Below are 19,963 nucleotides of genomic sequence, written 5' to 3'. Positions count from 1 at the left end.
TTTTTTTTGAAACATGTAAATATGTTTCCTTCATTAAAATTTCAGAAATGTTCATGTATCATTTACGACATGAATTATATTGTAGCTGTAGAAATAACATTTAGTTTTGTAAGTAACCCAGTTATTAAGTTTATTATCGTCTGAAATATCAGCTTATCCAATGTATGGTGAAAATGAAAAAAAATATAAGCTCTAATCTACAATAGTTATCTTAATCCGAGGAAGACTATTGGAGTGTAAATAATAATTTTGATAGTTCTGCTTATGTAGTTCTGTAGATATTGCTTACAGATTTCTTTTCTCAAAATACAATCATGTTTTATTTGCAAGCTACTTAGGGGCATTGCGATATTGGGAACGGTCCATATCACATCATTTAAAGATTTGCGTCACCGATCGCTACGTCATATACTGATGACATGAATGATTTTCTTTTAGACTACAAATATTGGAGTAGTAAACACTATCATTTAAGCGAATAATATTGACCACCAATTAAAGTGGTTTAACCAAGTTCCGTGATAGATACAAAATGGAGTTATCAATCTTTTTATTATAATAATAATGAAAATATTTTCTGGTAATAATAAAACTATATTTTGTAAGTCAAAAATGCTTAAAATAAAGAGGTATTTATATTATATATTCTATCCAACTGTGGACAAAGGCTGTAGCCACAGAAAAATGTGAAAGTGAGTTTCTTGCATCTTTGAATTTTCAATATTTTGTGTCTTGTTTTAGTGCAAAATAGCAGTAAAATATTTTTAGTAGATATTGCTTTTCTCTATAGTTGCGTGGTATAATAAAAATAAAATTATATAAAATGCACGAAGGTACGTCTAGTAGTGAATATTTAGAAACACTACATGTGAAGTAACTTCTTTTCTTATTTTTGAAGGAATAGGAACGAAACTGTTGGTTCCTCAGGTAACAAGGAAATAAATTTTGTGAACTCATAATCATGTACTATTATCAAAGTTTTATTAAACGTTATACATTATTTACAGCGTGTAGCACAATGCATAGTACATAATAACGTACTATTTATACTACGAAACGTTAGTTCCCTTAGTATATATTATGCAGTATTTACTCATAAATACTTGAATTTGCATGGCTTAAGCGAGATACTGTAGTCACTGTAATTGAAAATCACGTTTTATAGTACAGTTTGCATATATTACTATCACTGAACAGACCGCTTTAAGATAGAATTATACTAATTTGTCTCTTTTGAACCCTGCATTTAGTCTCTTTTTCCTTTCTCTTTCCAAAACGGTAATTCGTTTACCATAAAAAATTATATTTTCATATAATGGTTAATATAGAAATCTAGAGATATTCGATAATGCGTTACCACTAAAACCTTTAAATACAATTAAATTACGTTGATTCCATTTCCGTTTATCTGTTTGTAATAAAAATTGATTATTTCAATAAAGAAACAGAATACTCTCACTATGCAGATAAAAATTTTTACATACAATTTATTAATTTCCACATTGGTCTAAAATATTTGTAATTATAATTGAAATCTTAAAAATACGATAAAACACATTAAGTATCCAAAGTTTGCTCCTTTTTCATATTCAACTTTTCTAATTACTTGTATTAAAAAGACTGTACCATTATATTCATCCATTATTCATGATTAAGTATATTTTATCATTACATCTTACAGCTTTCCCTCGTGTTACTAAGAATGGAAACTTTTTCAATGGAAAGCATACTGACGACAGCTGCCTAGTGCTTTTTTAGAGTAGTCAGTTAACTGATTAAGTTTACGTGTAATAGTCTTCAGTTTCCCAAAAAATGATTCAATCTTGTTAAAAATACTAAACAAGTCTTATTACGTTGATTACCAGGTAACTGATTACAATTATTAATTATATTCATAAACAGCTTTCAAACGCTTTCTGGCACAATCTTGTCGTAATGGAATGTACTACTAGAATAAAAACTTCCTCTTTTCGGTACGTGGGGTGTAGCTATTTCTTCTTGGAGAGGCTTGTAGACCATGCCACAGTTCTTGTTGTCGATCAAACCTTGACGAAGGATCAGCGGCGATCTGATAACAGGTCCTCGTCCTCGTCGTTTCGCCAAATAAATTGCAATATGAACTGTTAATAGGAGGACCATTACTGTTATGACGATCACAGTAATTACAGGCCAAAGAGCGCTGGTGTACCAAGGATGGTATTCCATGCTCTCTGAGGCGACGAAATTTTCGTATTCTTGGTCTTGAGTTGTCCAAGCTCTCTCTATTTCTTCGTTGGACTTCATGCCATGGTCGAGTTGTAGTCTCAGCAACTCCTAGTGCAAAAGAATGTTAATTCCATTTATTTGAGAAATATTGAGGTTGATACACATATTCGTGCCACGTAACTTTTTCCTCTTTTTTATGCATTAAAAGTATCTTTTTAATATTATAAAACAACTATAGTTTCTTACTTCTACTTGTAATTATAACACATCTGTTGCACGGAGGAAAAAGAAAGAAATAATATGGCACGAAATTATGTATCTTCAACCTAATATTATGGAAAAAATACTAATCATGAATGTTACTTTCTGTTATTAATTTCAAAAAGTTGTCAAGTGTCGTTCAATTAAATACTATATCGTTTAAAAAGATGTGCGATTAAAAGTACACTTTAATGTAGATACCAAGCGAATAAATTTCTAATATAAAAATTAGTTTTTCGTTTTTAGTACATCATTTAATATATTTAAGTTGCATTAACTGTAAAAAGTATAATATCATAATATTTAACTTGAAATCTTTGTTCTATATGCAGTAAAATAAACACGTTTAAAACCACTATTAACTGTAAATAAACTAATATAATAATATTTAACTTGATATCTTTGTTATATAGACCCTGCTATGTTTATAAGAAGATAAGATACAGTAAAATTCTACTATAAGCGAGAAGAATGGTAATATAAATAGATATATCTGGAACTTGAGCAAATATACTTTTTAAATGATTTCTTTGTTTGTAAAAAGAAATAAAAAAGTAAAAAGAGAATCGTAGTACAAATAATATCTTTAGAGGTCGCTACCTATCCTAAAATAAGTGATTTTTTTTGTATGTTTGTGCATACACACTTATATAAGTATATACTAGAGTACAATGTTGTGTAATTTATGGCAACGTTGTTATGCAACACGTATTCAATAAATCATAGTCACAGGTGCAAAAAATTCTAAACAATTATCAAAATATCAATTCACGAAGATGATCAGTACTGAATAGTCGGATCACTCATTAATTTAATCAGTACTGTTTACTATTATTATCATATCACCCACAACTTGGTTAACAAAATGCAAAGCAAAAATGGTGAAAATGGTGAATGAGGAATATTTTAAAGAAGGAGACACTTGTAAATATTTTGAGCAGGTTGAAGAGGTTTATTTTTGAAAATATTAATGGAATGCTTCATTAAGATTTTGAGTGTTTTTTAAACACGAGTTGATGTCTGCAATAGATAGGTCTGGATATAAGATTGGCAATGAAGATTAAGATTCTTTGTTTCTGGTGATTCCTATCGTGAGGGGGAATTCCCTTAGCACCTGACAGCACCTAAAACCAAACATTAGCTGCATCTTTACAAAATGAAACGCAATAAAGGGGCCAAACTGCGAAAGCAAAGGGGAGATTCCCATCTATCACTTTTGCAGTTTGTATTTCGCTTTGTCATGTTTCATTTTTTAAAAGTATAGCTAATGTCCAGTATTAGGTACAGTTTGGCATTAGAAGGAACTCTCCCTAATATGTACACACATGTGTAGATTTAAAGTGTTTAAACAATTTTGGCGGCACCTCGACATCTTGCTATGAAGTTGATTGAAACTCGTTTAAATACGAATTCCCAATGTGGGAAAATCTACTTATACATACAAATACCTCCTTTGACCTGATCTGACTATTTCTGCATTCAAGATATGAATTTGAAAAGTGACGAATCCTCTTCTATTTAGGTCTGATGCAGACGTACAACTTTTTGACGTGTGATTCTTTGTTTTTCCTTGTTTTGCCAGTTGAAAATAACAAGAACAAAGTTACAATCCTGCGTGAAACAGTCGTTCGTGTGCATCAGGCCTTATTTCTCTTTTCTAGTTTCATGCCTCCTTCATTAACATGTTACACCAACCAATGAATAAAATGATATGAAATATTACCAGATCTAAGTTCTTTTATAAATAAAGAATTTCGAAAAGTCTGCTACACGTTAAAGACTTGTCTTTTAATACATAGGTTCATCATCATTTTCAGCTTTAAACAATAGATTCTCAAGAACAATTTGGCTAATGTATGTCTCATATTGTTGTAATGAAGTAATTGTGCAAATACAAATTTTCTTTTCACTTTCTTCAGGAATTTTATATTTTCGACTTGTAAGATTCTTCCTCAAGAGTGCGAAATGTTGTAAAAACAATCACGCGATCTATAGCGACTCAAGTTCCAGGCAAGTCCTGTAGTCTTCATACATGTGCATGATACGTCATCGTTTAACGAAGATAAAAAAAATTGTTGAGTACTTACTTCATCACCTTCAAGATCGTTTCTTAAGAGAGAGTCTGAATCTTCCGAACTGTCGAGTCCTCCAAGAAGTTTTATTTTCTTTTCCTTGTGTGGTACAGGTCTTTCTGGTGGTCCATCATTAATATCCTCGCAGACTATTTTCGCCAAATCAGTCCATTGGCTGATGCCATCAGATTCTTGATAATTATCGCCATTACCATAATTGCTAATATATCTGTAAATTGTGAAACGTTTCACAAAAAACGAATTACTAATTTTACATAACATACTTAAACACATACATATAAAATAATTTCTATCAAATCTTTTTATTAACAATAATAATTTAGATCTTTGCACTAGCTAATCTTATCGTTTAATTTTATCAACTTAGTAAGGATTGTAAATCTTTGATTTGATATCTACATCTATGAAAAAATCTGGTGCTTTTTTATTATTATGGATCACGTGCATTTATACAATTGGTAAATATTTTATACTTTGAAAATTATTGGTCAAAGCACTTCTTATTTTAAATATTTTAGTTTTATATGTACATGCGTACAAAATGTGTATTATGCACTTTAGCACATCTTCCAAAGTTTATGTAAAAAGTTAGTAAGTACCTTAAAGTTTCAATTGGAGTTACACCATGATCAGTGAGCCACTGTACAGATTCATTAAACTCATCATCACAATCAAGAGGATTATGCGAGAGATCCAGACTAACGATTGCTGGCGTTGCTTTTAATTCCTCTACAGTGATTCGTCGAAGACGGTTCTCGCGAACCGAGAGGAATCTAAAAGTACAGTTTTATTGTCAATATTATTACAATTTTATACATACCATTAAATTGTTGCATTAAATCGTTCATACTACTCACAAAATAAATAAAAATATTTTTAGCACAAATCGATATGAAAAGTTAATATCTATCAACCGAAATCTGATTGTCCTCAATCAAAATATATTTAAGAACATTTTTTTAAGTCGTGAAAGTGTTTTTTATACCGTAAACTGGTCAATGGAACTCTAGCCTCACTCCAAACTCTTTCCAAAGCGCATCTGCTGACATCAAGTTTGGTCAAGCTAGGAGTCATCAAGAATGGAGTCACTTGTAGCGTTACCAAGGGATTAGCCGCAAGATTCAGTTTGGTCAAACCAGTGGCACCGCGGAACATGTTACTGTTCAAAGTGCTGATTATATTTTCGGAAAGATCCAGAAACCGCAAAGATGAGAGACGGCTCAGTAACCCATTTGGTAGTTCAGTTAAACGATTTCTGGAGAGATTTAATCGTGTTATCGCTGGCATAGAATTGAAAGTTCCTTCTTCGAGATAGTTTAGTCCACAGTTTGAGCATTCGAAACGATGGACGCTGTAACAAATATTTGTTCATTATTTACTTTTTACATCTGTATATACAGAGTATCTAAGCTAAAACAGATCACCTAAATATCTCCTCTGTTTTTTAATGACACGAAAATCGTCTATGACATAATTTGAATGGTTTCGAAGGAGGAAATATGATGACAGAACAATCTTTTGTGTGGGATCATTTTTGTTTTAATTTCTTTTTAGATTTTCGTGTTATTAGAAACAGAAAAAATATTTAGGTGGCCTGATTCAGTGTGGACACCCTGTACACTGAACACTACACATCATTTTATGTTGATATGTTAAAGAAAATTATTGGAAGAACGCTACAAAGACTGTCGATACATTATACGGATTATTATGATAATTCAATACAATTTGAAGAGACTAAAATATGCAAAATAACATGAGTATAATCGCAAAGTATTTAATGCTTACCTATAAGTTTCATATTCAAGACCGGTAGTTTTAAACTCTGGCAAAGTTCTCAATTCAGGATTGTCGTTCATTAATAAAACTTGCAATCTTGAATTAGTTCTCAAGTGATGTTCTGTTAAAGAAGTCAATTTGTTGTCACTAATATCAAGATAAGTCAGTTGGTCAAGATCAGCGAAAGCGTGTTGGTGAATCCTCTTGAGGCCATTGGAACTGATCATCAACTGATCCATTAAAGGCATACCAGAAAGGTCATCCTTTGCTATTACTTTTATTTTGTTGTTAGATGCATCCAAAAATCTTAATTTTGACGCTCGTATAATACTCAGGGTCGTTAAATTGTTCCCTAAAATTAATTTCACTTTTATTACTGGACATTTCAACAAAAATCATAAGCAAGTTTTTTTAATCCACTAGCTAACTGGTAGCTTTTATTTAAAAAAATATTTAGAATTCCAGTAATGAAAAAATCTTACCAGCGATTCGAAGCGTCTGCACTCCTTTGTTATAAAAGAGGTCGTCAGGAATGTCATTCAACAAATTGTTCGAAAGATCTACATCCACGAGTGACTCCAACGAATTGAACGTCACGTTATCGATTTCCTTCAGCTTGTTGCCTTTCAGGTTCACGTAAATCAAACTTGGCATCTTAGCGAAAGCCGTGCGTTTGAGTTTCGTCAAGCCGTTATTAGAGAAATCAAACTCAGTGACGGATGGAGCATCGAACAAGCCATGCTTCGCCAATTTAGAGTCCTGCGTGTGTTTCAATGGATTCCCAGAAATTGCAAGCAAAGTGAGTTGCGTATTATTTTGGAAAATATTTGGATTGATCTCTTGGAGACCATTGCGAGTTAAATTTACTGCGAATAAGTACGCGATGCCATCGAAGGCAGTTTGGTTTAGTTCAATGATCTTGGTATCGGCGATGGTAATGGACTCCAATTGCTGAAGATTTCGTGATCGAAGTGCATGTGGACCCAGACGAATTTGTCCGGCATTTTCGATGCGCAAATGAGCAATACCTGCGTCGAAGAATTGCTCTTCTACGAACTTGCTGCACCTGGATATCAAAGAGAAAGATTTTTCATGTTTTTATCAAACGTTTTACATTTTATCCAAATTAGACTGATAAGGAGTATGGAAGACTGGGTATGATTGTCATATTCTTTAATTAAGAATTTTTCTCTTTTGAGTTGTTTGATTTAATGGAAGGAAGGTAAACAGTTCTCACTTTAAAAGAGAAGAAAATATTGCTGTTTTTGCACCAGAGGTGTAAAAACTAAAAATAGTTTCCTTTTGTGACAATTAAAATAGAGTAACATGTGGCAGCTGTCTTCATTTATCATAAAATATACAGGGTGATCAGTTTAACTGAGAATTCTTTAAATTTGTTTATTCTGTAAATAACTAAATAAATAAATAATCATTATGAAGTAACAATACAATATAGAAAATTGAGAATTAGTAATAAGTAGTTGCAATCTTTTATAAATAAGCGAAATCTAGATACACCCGTTATGTCATCGAGATTTCGTCATTATCACTTCCTTTTGCTACTGCAAAATAAACAACTCAATTAACATTCTTATGAAAAATCGTAAACTTACGTTGCAGTTGTTGCAGCTGCATACATTCCAGCGCACCGACAATATACAGGACACTGCGTCGTTACTTGTTCATCATCCTCGAGCTCATCGTCATTCTCATCGTCACCATCGTCGTCATAGTCGCCATCGTTTTCATCTTCTTCGTCCTCGCTTACGTCATCTTCATACGGCACATCTTCGGCTTCGAGTAATTTTTTAATAGCCTTGTCTTCGGTTGTGTTACTAATCTTTTCGTCAGCTTTCGCCGTTGTCTTCGCTGTTGTTGAGGGTAATTGACTGCTAGTCTTCTCAACTTCCGCATTGGCCATTTTTTCAATTTCATCTAAAGTTCCCACCTGCTCAAATAAGAATATCGTAGCGTACTTACACATTCGTGATATTGGAAATGATAGATTAATGTTAGATATAATATTTATATATATAAATATTAGAATGATACTAGAATTGTCAGAATTTGTTGCTTCAAATCAGGATGTTTCAAAATCATTATTAAATATAAATATTTATTAAAACTGAACGTTTTGGGGCAGAGGATCTTAAAGCAGAAAAGACTCTAGAAACATAGAAATTTAATTTACAAAAAAAGAAACAGAAAAATATTGGTTGGATATATTTTAAATCCCTGCTTCGAGTTATCTTAGTATTTCAAGGTGGGATGAAAAATATCCCAATGTACATACGTATATGCATAAGTAGAAACTAAATAGGCAGAACACTATGTTCCAAAGAGTTAAAGAACAGGTGATTTTTCTTTTAAATTGTAAATGTGTATATGTAAATGTAAACGTAGATCTCGCGTAAATTGTGGCTCGCCTTACAAACACCAAATACAGTAATCTTCTTCCCTCCTCACTAGATTGACATTTTACTGGATGTATTTGAAGCTTTGAATCATTATTCAAATTGGATTGCAATTTTACAAATTTGAAATCGTCACTTTAAGTTATACTTAAATTATACTATTAAATTATTAGAATATAAAAAACGGTATATTTTGTGTAAGATAGTATAAATATCAAGATAATTTATTACAGGAAAGTAAAAAATTCATTTAAAATTAAAATTTAAATTACCTTAGAGCTAGTTTCTTCGTCTAAGGCATCAATTTCTTGCAAAAGTATATCCTTAGGGTTTATGAAGGGTTTCATATGACCCAAAATTTTTTCTTCCTGCGTTCTCCATTTGGTCGACAGCTTTTTCGGCGCATAAGGAAGTGGCGTTTTATTATTCGCGCCGGAAGATTCTTCTGATGCAGCATCTGTGGTTTGCGATTTCTTCGGCGCTGCGGTTGCCTCGAGATCAAGGTGTGACTTTGTCGTGTCTGCTGCTTGTGTAGGAGTTACATCAATGTCGTTGAACAATATTTTTCGTGAAACCACTCCATTTGAAAGGACGGCCAGCAGCAGCACAGCCGCTAGGACCTTCATTTTGCGTTCTGCAAAAAGAAATATATTTTACTGAATAAATAAATCTACGACAACAGAAGAGGTCATAATCGAGTTCAAAGTGAATCTAACTGAATATATTCAACCACGGAAATAAAGAATCACTAAATTGTGACTGACAGATTGTCGATATTTGAACTAGTGTAACTTTATGAAAGGAAATCATGTATAGTCCACCTGGTCTCATTTTAAATGGTGAAGCCTGTACTTTCATATCTTGGGATTGAATAACTCGAAAATTTGTTATATGAGTTTTCTATATTAATATAGTAAATACCTGTACAATATAGAAAAGCAAAATGGAAGGTTGAAAATGGTTTTTTCTCCATTAAATTGTACAAATTCAAATAACTCTATGGACTTTAATCATTTTGTTTACGATTTCTTTTTATAATAAGTTTGTAGGGAGAAGCTTCTTCTTTATAACGATACATTCTTAGAGGAATGTTGATAATTGCTAAATACTTGTACGTTTTTGATGATTTCTACATATTTTTGAAACGCATGCATTTTGTGATACGTGTTATAATTAAATTTAATATAACCTAATGTAACTTGTTTCTTGTAACCTGTTTTTTGAAATTTCAAATTTTTAATAGATATTGTTAATTACAAACATGCGTGGAAAGCATTTCTGCAAACCAGTAAATGAATCCTGGAATTATTGCATATGGTTTCAGATCAAGATTCTACTAACTGGTTGCGGAAGCGGAAGTATAGAATCACTGGCAAAAAAAGGAGTAACGCTCAAGTAATCAATCTGAGGGAACTATTTATCTTCTCGATCTTTTTAATTCTGTATATCGATTGATCATATAGAAGAAGTTTGAACTTCGATAGATTTTCAATTTTTAATTTATTAATTCTAGAATTATATGAATTAAACAATGTTTTAATATATCTATGTTATGGTATTAGAAGGTACAGTGCTATAATTTATATTTATTCTTTTCTAAAAATTAATGTATTGTTTGGTAACTTCTCTTAGTAGTGTTATATCTAGATATTTAGCAAAATAACTTTTTTTAGTGATTAGTGGCTGTATAATATTTTTTGCTTTCTTGCTTTATTTCTTTATTTTAATTATAATTCTATTAATCTTATAATACCACAACATTTTATTGTAAAAATGCTAGAAATTTTAGTTTACTTAAGTTTTAATTAGAAATTATACAAAAAATAAAATATAAATTTAATAAAAGGTTGATCATAAAATGAGATTAATTCATTATAATGTTTGCTATTATTTAAAACTGATAACCTTCTTATAAAAATGTTTATATACAGTTTATTGCAAAATCTATCACGTTTTCTTAAAATATTAAGAGTATTTCTCTTCAGTGTTATATGCATTGCGATGGTCTTTTAAAAGCTAGACCAGTATACCGTATATTCGTTATGAGTTACTGACAATCTTATTATATAAAATAATGTATCTCTTTTTTTTACTTTAACCTTCGATAAGATAGAATTAAATTATCAATATATACATTGGTTTCAATAAGATGCTTTTTACACTTTATAAACTCACTATTTATACTGATTCGTGAACTTATAACAAGTAAATACTTTAACATCGCGAATCTATCCTAGAGATCAAGTGTGAGTTATAATAATTACATGTATATCAGCAGTAATAGTGTAAAAGATTAATACAATAAACAATTGATATGCTCATAGAAATAAATATTTCACACTATTTTAAATATTTCCCCAGTTACGTCAGCAACCATTACATTATTAATATACCATGATGCGATCGTAAGTAGTACATATATGCGACTTTCACTTGGCAGCAGTACTATACAAAGTGTAATCATCTACCGTTAGTGGAACAAACATAGTAAACTTATCAAAGCAACAAGTGTTAAAGCTAGTGCGTCACAAGCTAGATATAAAATGCAACTAATATCTCATGGGAATTTGTGTCATCCAAACTAGTATTTTCTAAGCAATTATAGTAATCTTTAAACAGGATATATTCCTGCAAAAATTGCTTTGTCATGCATTATTTTCTTCTTATAGGTGCAGAGTTCAAACTTGCCTAAGAAATTTGCCTAAGTACCTCAAACGCACAAATATACAAATATTTAAAGTTCTAATCGCAAAGATATGACTCGCTCTTTCGAATCGAGACAACTATTCGGACGTCCATATTATAAGTACATTAAACGACAGATCTTTATGCATTTATGCATATGCAAAGGTACACAAAATATCGAGAGTTAGAAAGTTAAATGAAGAGTGGAAATGAAATAGGATGTAAGTGACTTTAAAAAAAAGATTATTTTTTTTCCCTTAGAAAGTATGTTTATGTAAAGTCCAATATCAATAAATTGTTTTTCCTCACGATTATTTTAATTTTGGCACTTGGTCCTTTTATTTCTAGTCCACAAACATACTTTATAGTATAGTAGAACCTTGATTAATCGAACTTTCAATATTTAACCTGGATAGTACGTCTTAAAGACGTCTATTTCATGTCCATTTTATGCCTGAACGTCTTAAGACATAATTTGGACGTCTTAAAAACATCCAACAGCGTACGTCTCAAAGATTTCCGAAACTTACATCCATAAGACGTCTTAAAGACGTGTGTTCTGTGTCTGAACGTCTTATAGACGTAATTTAGGTATCTTTAAGACATCTCATGAATGTTTTTTAAGTCGTCCTAAAGACACACTGATTTGTAACTTCAAATGCTTCAAAGACGTCTTTTGGACATTTTTAGGACTTTACTAATTACCTGTAAAATGTTTTAAAACATATCTGCGCTATAGAGAAAAATTTCTGTTCTTTAGAGTGTAATGACAGTAAAAATGCAGCTCAACATCGATTAAGACTTAAATAATGAAGTAAAAGTAGCTTGTTGAAGAAAATAAAGCTACCTATCAAAAGGATGCTCTAGGTTAGAATCTTGTGGTAGTTTGGATAATCAAGGTCCTACTACATTTGAAGGGCGAAATGAATCTCCGATTAGATTCTGCTTTTCTAATGATATTCATGAAAACAGAAACTTGCATAAACCTCTAGTGTGCTATAAATACAACTGACCCTCAGCAAGTTGAACCTCTATTATTCGAAAACCTGTATAAGAGTATACTTTTACTCATTCCCTTTCGCTTCACTGTAGAAACCTCTGCAAATCTTGGATATAGGTATCCAATAAATAACTCAACTTCAGAAATTGAATTTTTCTTTCTTTGAGCGTTTACAATCCTGAACCCTAGGACCAAAGTGTATTAAATCCATATTTTTTCCGTGGAACTTAATGCACTTTGGCTCTAGGGTTTAGAATTTGAAAAATATTAACTCTTGTAAAGGGTCTTTCATTGAGAGTGATAGATTTTTGAATTTAAATAAGATTAGTTCTATGTAAACTATTGTGAAAACCTTTTGTTTAAATTTACAGTCCATTTAGCGCCATTAAGTATGGAAAATATGCTGGTTTGGTAGCATTTCGGAAGAAACTCAATTTGTTATGATATTCTCCCATTTCAAGGTCATGCGATTTAACTCTTTTGGACTATTCTTTGTAGAACTACGTTAAATCTCGGGTCTATGCCAATAAACCAAGAATAATTGAGGACCTTAAGAATAACATTACTCGTTACTAGTGAAATTCGTGAAATAGAGCCTCAGTTGTGCGAGAATATCACAAAAAATTGAATTTCTTCCGAGACGTTACTAAACGAAGTTGTGGAGAATATTTAAGCGATACTCTTTTCCATCCTTAATAGCACTGAACATACTTTAAATTTAAATAGAGATTTTCCCAATACTTCACACACAACTAGTTTTATTTAAGTTCAAGGATCTATCACTCTTAATGAAGGACCCTTTATTTCAAATAACTTGATTATTTAATTCACATTTCATACAAATGTCTACATTATAAGCTCACAATTAATTATTAAAAAGAATCTTATGAACCATAAGGCTTGTCATACACCAATGAGCAAACTTGCCAAGCAAATTTACTGGTGCAACGTATCTACGCAGTCTAATCTTAACATGTGTAGGTACTAGTGTAGATATGCTCACTAGTATATGACGACCATAAAATGGTATATGTATCTATACCTTCTTGAAACCCAGTTCTTCGCAATAGCTCTCTGTTTTTATCTTGCCAAGGAGTTTAAATCCAGGAAGCATTACTCCAATTCAGGCTAAGTCGAGTTAATCGTAAATTATAATATTATTCAAGCACCATATCTAATTCGAACGAAACTGATCCACTCTAAATACTTTTATAAAATGGTGGAGATAGCAGCAAGCTTACAGTGAATAGATTACGTTTGTCTGCTCCATCAACTACGTATGCGTACTTATCTGTCAGTTTGGACGATTTATTTTAAGATCTCTGAGTAATCGGACGAAGCACTAGCTTATAAAATTGTAGAAATATACATATATATGTACGTATATACACATGTGTATACAAACGCAACAGAGCATTGACACGCGTTACTTGCATAAATTATTTCATTATTATAATTAATGGAGAGTTCGCTGCATGTTGAATTTCAGATTTTTTTGATATTTAGAAACCGTTATCTGTCACGTTCTGTATTATCTTGGTAGACTACTCAGCTATACGTACTTGACTGTACTTGTATCAATTCTGTTTTGTAATTCTTGAGAACAAAAAATAGAGATTGAAGACAATAAAAATTGACAAGAGTTTTTTCTGTCTTTATTAATGAATATCTTTTTTCTTCTTGACAGTTATCTCTTCATTTTTTTCTAATTATTTTCTATTGTTCAGTCTTTACTAGACGTAATCAATCTATACGTAATGCATACTATTAATTATTATACTGTGGATGTTTAGATAAATTTATATTTTTGTAAACATGCATCTTTTAAGTAAGTATTCTGTATACTTTTTTAACGCCATGTGCATTGTATACATATTTTTTTGAACATTTAAATTTCCTATAAGTGCATAAGGTATCTGCAGCTTATTAATTATAATTAGAGTATACAATGATACATGAACACTGGGTGATATAATAATGCGTGGTAAATAATCTAAAGATGATAACGGTTTTTCAAGACCAACTTTTGTCAAGTTAATTACTTTATTTATCACAGGAACACTGCAGTGAGATATCGCTCAAAATAAGAAGTAGTGCAACTGGTGTAGTATGACAGTATCACAATGCATGAACGATAATGTAACTCCATTACTGCAATCATACAATTAATTGTGATCACAAATAAGAAATGTGTATTTTCGTAATAGAAAACAAAAAAATAAAACTTTTTTACTGTTTCAGTTTTTCGATGCTGTCATTTCTGTTCAAACATTTTATTCTTAATTAACAATCCATTTATAAATTTGCATCAATTCTAAAACTTTAAAATTTTGGGAAACAATAATTTGTAGGTAATATTTATAGTACTTCGGGCAATGGAGTAATAGATATGTATTCTATCGTAATCATTGAGTTACAGTTAGTGCTAATAGGTGCCAGTTTTTATATAATTTGCACGAATGTGTGATTTTTGTACGATCGATACTAATTCTGGAAATTGTCACTTATTCTCGCTCTCAAAGTTTCCTCCAAGCTTAAATCACCATTAAAAGACAGTCTGCAAAAACAGAACATAGAGAACTTCATCCAGGTTAAGAAACAATCCAAATTAATATCCAACATAGGTCCAAAACAGTTTAGCCGCTAATCGAGAAGTTAATGCCATTTAAAACACAAGGAAAAATAACAATTTGTATACTGTACATCCCAACAGCCTAACTATCGACCTATTACTTTACTGCAAGAAACATTCAAACTATTCAGGAACCGAAATGTCGAGGCAGGTCTCGAGAATTCCCCAAAATCCTATTCCCTGTAAAGAAAGGAAAATCCATTTCCTTGGTATCGAAGGGCACGACAGGAATACCTGTCCAAACAGTAAACAGCAGTAGGTAGTAAGGCTGGAATGCGGTTTAAAGAAGCCGAGTGGCGAGGCATCCTGGTAACACGTGTGAATGCTGCCTTAAAGGATGGAAGGTGTGCTTAGGTCGCGCTGAGTGCACGACTACCAGCTGGGCTCTTTGTTCGATCCTCGAAAAATCTCGACGGTTAAAGCCAGGTAGAGTTACCTGTCCCTGAGCATAGCGCAGGTGGTCCCTTCTCCTCTTCCGTTCCGAATTGGTCGGCACGGAGCCATAAGAAAGAAGGCTACTCGCTTCCCGACAGAATCTGTAAATCTCGGGATTGGCATCTTCGGACATCCCAGGCCCACCTAGGCGGCTGGTAATGAATCGGGAAGAACTGACATGGAAATAGATAAATTAGCTTGGAAAGGGCGTTTGATGTTCAAAGGATCAAGCTACGTCGAAACGTCAAACGTTCTTTAAGAACATCGAACATAATGTGCTAGGAAACCGTCAATCATTTTTATTGTTTCGTTTTCTTTCGAAGTATGGCAATGTTAAGTACCTTAATCCTTGACTGGTATGATGGGGTCACAATATTTATGCTATAACATTTATACTTCATTTTTAATATTTGTTATGTAAAGTATCAGTGATACATTATTCATACGTTAAAATAAACTGAGGAACTGAAGAGTAAAGATAAAGAAGGTTGTATCTAAATATTAAAAGTAAAGTTGTGAGGAAAACAATTTACTGATAAGTATTGGCTTTCATATAAGCATCCTTTTTATGAAAAAGAAATAATTTTTTTTAAGTGGGACTTATAACCCCAAAAGTACCGAAAGTACAATAGCTTATTATTTTGTATATTGTAACAAAGTTGTATTCGAAAATTGAGAAGTCACGATTATGTTGACACAGTGACGACGAGAAATGAGAATTCTCGTTCCTATAAAACTATGCATTGTCAATGGGAAAGAAGAATTTTTATTTTATAACAAGTGTATAACAAGTTATGTATTATATGTATATAATAAAAAATAATAATAATAAACCCCGTAATAATAATCACCGTTGTAAAGGAGAATTTTAACAAAATATTTCTCGTCTTGAATTAATAGTTTAACTTTTCACAATAATTCTTGTCTATGAGGAAAACTGTTTCTTGTGCTTACGTATACCTACGTCATCACATTTTCGTTGTCGTCAACTCAAACTGGATTTTTGTTGCATCACGATAACATCGTTGAATCGAGACATTAATTATACTAAAAAGTGATGCAAATAATTGTAAAATTTATGTTTGTACCAAAACTCTCTTCCATAATTTGCGATGAAAACATAGAATACTCCATAAACCCAATCTTCCTATAATTTCTGCGTAATAAATGCCGCATTAAATCGAGAAAATAATATGGAAATTCATCTGGTTTGTTTAGATTCTAGATTAAATCTCTTCTTATCAGTAAATACCATATTATTCTCATAATTTATAGAAGAACAAACATTAAACTGTTGACAAATGTGTAGAGGAAGCATGGAAATTTAAACTGGAATTCAATGTAACGAGAACATTAAAAGAAAATTTACAAATAAAAGATTAATTAGTAGAAGTTATATTGAATCAGTAGATTCACAAGTAAAAATATTTGCAACTTCAGTTGCTGGTAAAAATTTTATATTTCAACGAGACAGTTCAAGTTTTCATAGATGAACGAATTTTTTAAAAAGAAGATAAATATTTTACAGTTGCCCACAAACTCTCCTGATTTGAATATGTATAATAAAAAATGATTGGACAAAATGGGTAAGAAGTGCAGGAAATATGCAGGAAAAAGTTATTTGAAAGTGTTAAAGACTCTGCAATTTATGTTGAACACAAATGGAGCCAAATCCGCCAAAAGTGGATCGATAAATTACACATCATACTTTAGATTTGAGTCTCGTGTTAAGTCTGTTAATAGAAGTCCTACTGTAATCACACTCATTTTGTACATTAAAAAAAGACTCAGCTTTCTCGAAACACAAAGGACAATTAAGTCTCTAAAGTGTGAACAGACCCACAGACCGTGCAGTAACATCTATACGTGATTGGACAGATCTCATCAAGACGAACCAATTTACAATTTTTAACTCCAAACCTGGATGTGAATAACCGCGAAAAATGGTCCCAAAGTTCGCCAACTTGCGGTTTTAAACAAAAGAAATCAGTACTAAAAGTCCCATCTGGTCTAAGGACCCAAAAACTCGATGCTCGAGAAAAATTCGGGGATGTAAGCGATACTTTAACGCAGGTTAGATCACCAAATATCTTCTGACCTTCGTCTTAGGGTTACGCCATATTGGATATACACTTCTAACCTGCGCACTCTTTCATTGTCCTTTAAAAGCTTCATAAAAATGAAACTGTGATGAAAGCTTCATAAACATGCATTTTAAATGCATAGTTCTTAATGTAATACATGTCTACACCTTTGATTCTCAGACCCTCAGTATTATACTTGTTTTTTACACACAATTGCAAAGAATATCAAAACTACCGAATACTTTTAATCTAGAAATAATAGCAGGAAGCTACTGAAAATGTCTGAAAATGTATATCTTGCGAACAACACAGCATGAAAGTTAATTTAAACTCAATTAATGTGTTTAGTGCATTTAAAACACAAAATAAAAATAGGAACAATATTAGAAGGAAGATACGTGATACATTTACTATTTATTAAGCGGAACAACGTATCGCCTCTTGGAAAACATTCCATTGGAATGTGTCGACTAATTATTACAAAAGAATGTCCTTCGGAAAGACGTATCGAAGCATTCTCTGAGCTGGAATCACGTATCGATCCGATCGATTCCCTGGTCGCGTCGCATGACCGATTCGTCGACCGACCGTTAGTTGATTTCATGTGAAATCAACCGGCTCGAATGACAATCCTTACGAAGAAGTACACACTATTAGTCGACGTTAGTGTAACACTATCATAACGTAATCGCAACTTGATATCGATAACAGTAAAAGTAACGATTTCGTAAATCGACATTTATTGTAATGAATTATGTTTCAGAGAAGCATCAATACGGTTATTGATTAATCATCATGAATAGTGATTGTAATCGTATTATGTAATTCTCCTTCTTTAAATAGATACATGGTTTAAATGTATACTTCCTGATTCTAACAATGTAGAAGAGTTTTAGATGTCAGATTCTTTTGTAGTAGAAAATGTGGAATAAAATTAAATAGGAGTTACTTATTTGAATGTTGTTCAAATGTTGCACGAGGTAAGAAGTATTTTGATAGAATAATCAAAATTGTGAATAAACAATTTTTTATTTTGATAAATGAACAATTTTCTATATTTTGAAACATGGGGAACTTTTTTTATGATATTACATTATTTTTAATCATTTTATATTTATACTGTTTTGTATCGTTTATGTGTTATCTGTATTATTTCATATTTTGTAAAATATTCATTTGAAGTCCATATGAACTTCTGTGTTAGTTGTAAACAAAATGGAGTAGAGAAGTAGTAGAAATAAATGTCAACGAAATTTGGTTAAAATAGTCTTACAGTTATGTATACTTATATATTTAAGTTTTATTCTAAATGGCGAGTGAAAAGTTTATTTAGAATTACTGCGTCTGAGCGAGACCTACGCTTGATATTTATTTCCACTTCTTGCCGTTCACTTATACCCCAATTGACTGAGTATCCATTTAGACTCAGTTCTCTCTTTATACCGTTTTTATAACTTTCAACTTGTAAATCAATTTTTATCTCAATAATTAGCTGGTTTTTGCATTAAGTACGATTTGTTTCTACAAGGCTGTAAACATTTATTACTTTCAATTATTCGTTAAATAATCTATGTACCATAAAGGTATACATATCGCACATCTGCTTCAAAAGTGACACAAACTCAAAAAACGTGATTTTTTCATTGCAGCTATGAATCAGTTTGGTGAATCCACCTCTATTCATTATAAAGAGTTTACTAGTTAAAGTTCAAAATTATAAAATCTATTCAAAGAAGTTTTCAAATACAAATTACAAATTATTTAAATAATAACAAGAAAATCATTCAATGTAAATAACACATAGCTGTTTTTTAGATTAACGATTCAAATACGATAATTTTCATTAAGTAAAACTACTCTTTATGTCAATATTATGTATTTACTAAATAATTTTCTTCTAAAGTTATAAACAGTTTTTTTGATTCCCCTCAAAAACATACTTTTTTGAATTGTGATATTTCTATAATACATGTGCAATATAATAAAAAAAACTTGAATCTATAACAAGAGTACTATTCTGATTTTCATTGATAGTTATTTCCACTATCTGTCCACTTAGTTTTGTCTCTAACTATATTTACAGGCATACTTTTCGTAACACTGCATATTTTATTGTAATTAATGTTTCTTTCGAATATTTATTATAAGAATTTTATAAATACAAATAGTTTTCCCAAATATTTTTTATCTTAAATCATAAAATAATTCAATCTTTATATGTATAGGGTTATTTTCGTAGTTCTTAAAGTTTTACAATTTCTAGTATCTAAAGTAGTTCAAATTATGAACTAAAATTGTTAAGTTCTCCACTATGTTACTTAGGGCTTATTTTTACTGTAAGTAATTCGTAAGCTTTAAAAATAAAAAATTAGGAT

The 19,963-nt window shown here is 31.4% G+C and overlaps 1 protein-coding gene across 1 annotated transcript in view; it reads right to left on the bottom strand.

The window, feature by feature from the left end:
• Nucleotides 1–964: 964 nt before the first annotated feature.
• Nucleotides 965–19,963, bottom strand: part of Gp150 (leucine-rich repeat domain-containing glycoprotein 150) — a 37,964-nt gene continuing 18,965 nt past the window's right edge. Inside the window, exons 2-9 of the mRNA XM_076390971.1 lie at nucleotides 9,025–9,386; nucleotides 7,952–8,286; nucleotides 6,821–7,404; nucleotides 6,348–6,690; nucleotides 5,545–5,910; nucleotides 5,159–5,332; nucleotides 4,554–4,767; nucleotides 965–2,313 (exon numbers count right to left, since the gene is read on the bottom strand). Of these exons, the coding sequence (XP_076247086.1) occupies nucleotides 1,906–2,313; nucleotides 4,554–4,767; nucleotides 5,159–5,332; nucleotides 5,545–5,910; nucleotides 6,348–6,690; nucleotides 6,821–7,404; nucleotides 7,952–8,286; nucleotides 9,025–9,378 (2,778 nt within the window). The 5' untranslated portion in view covers nucleotides 9,379–9,386 and the 3' untranslated portion in view covers nucleotides 965–1,905. The remainder of the gene's footprint in view (nucleotides 2,314–4,553; nucleotides 4,768–5,158; nucleotides 5,333–5,544; nucleotides 5,911–6,347; nucleotides 6,691–6,820; nucleotides 7,405–7,951; nucleotides 8,287–9,024; nucleotides 9,387–19,963) is intronic.

Source organism: Calliopsis andreniformis, unplaced genomic scaffold, assembly GCF_051401765.1.
Source record: "Calliopsis andreniformis isolate RMS-2024a unplaced genomic scaffold, iyCalAndr_principal scaffold0022, whole genome shotgun sequence".
In the NCBI taxonomy this organism is placed as follows: Eukaryota; Metazoa; Arthropoda; class Insecta; order Hymenoptera; family Andrenidae; genus Calliopsis; species Calliopsis andreniformis.
This window is presented reverse-complemented; position numbering and strand designations above follow the sequence as displayed.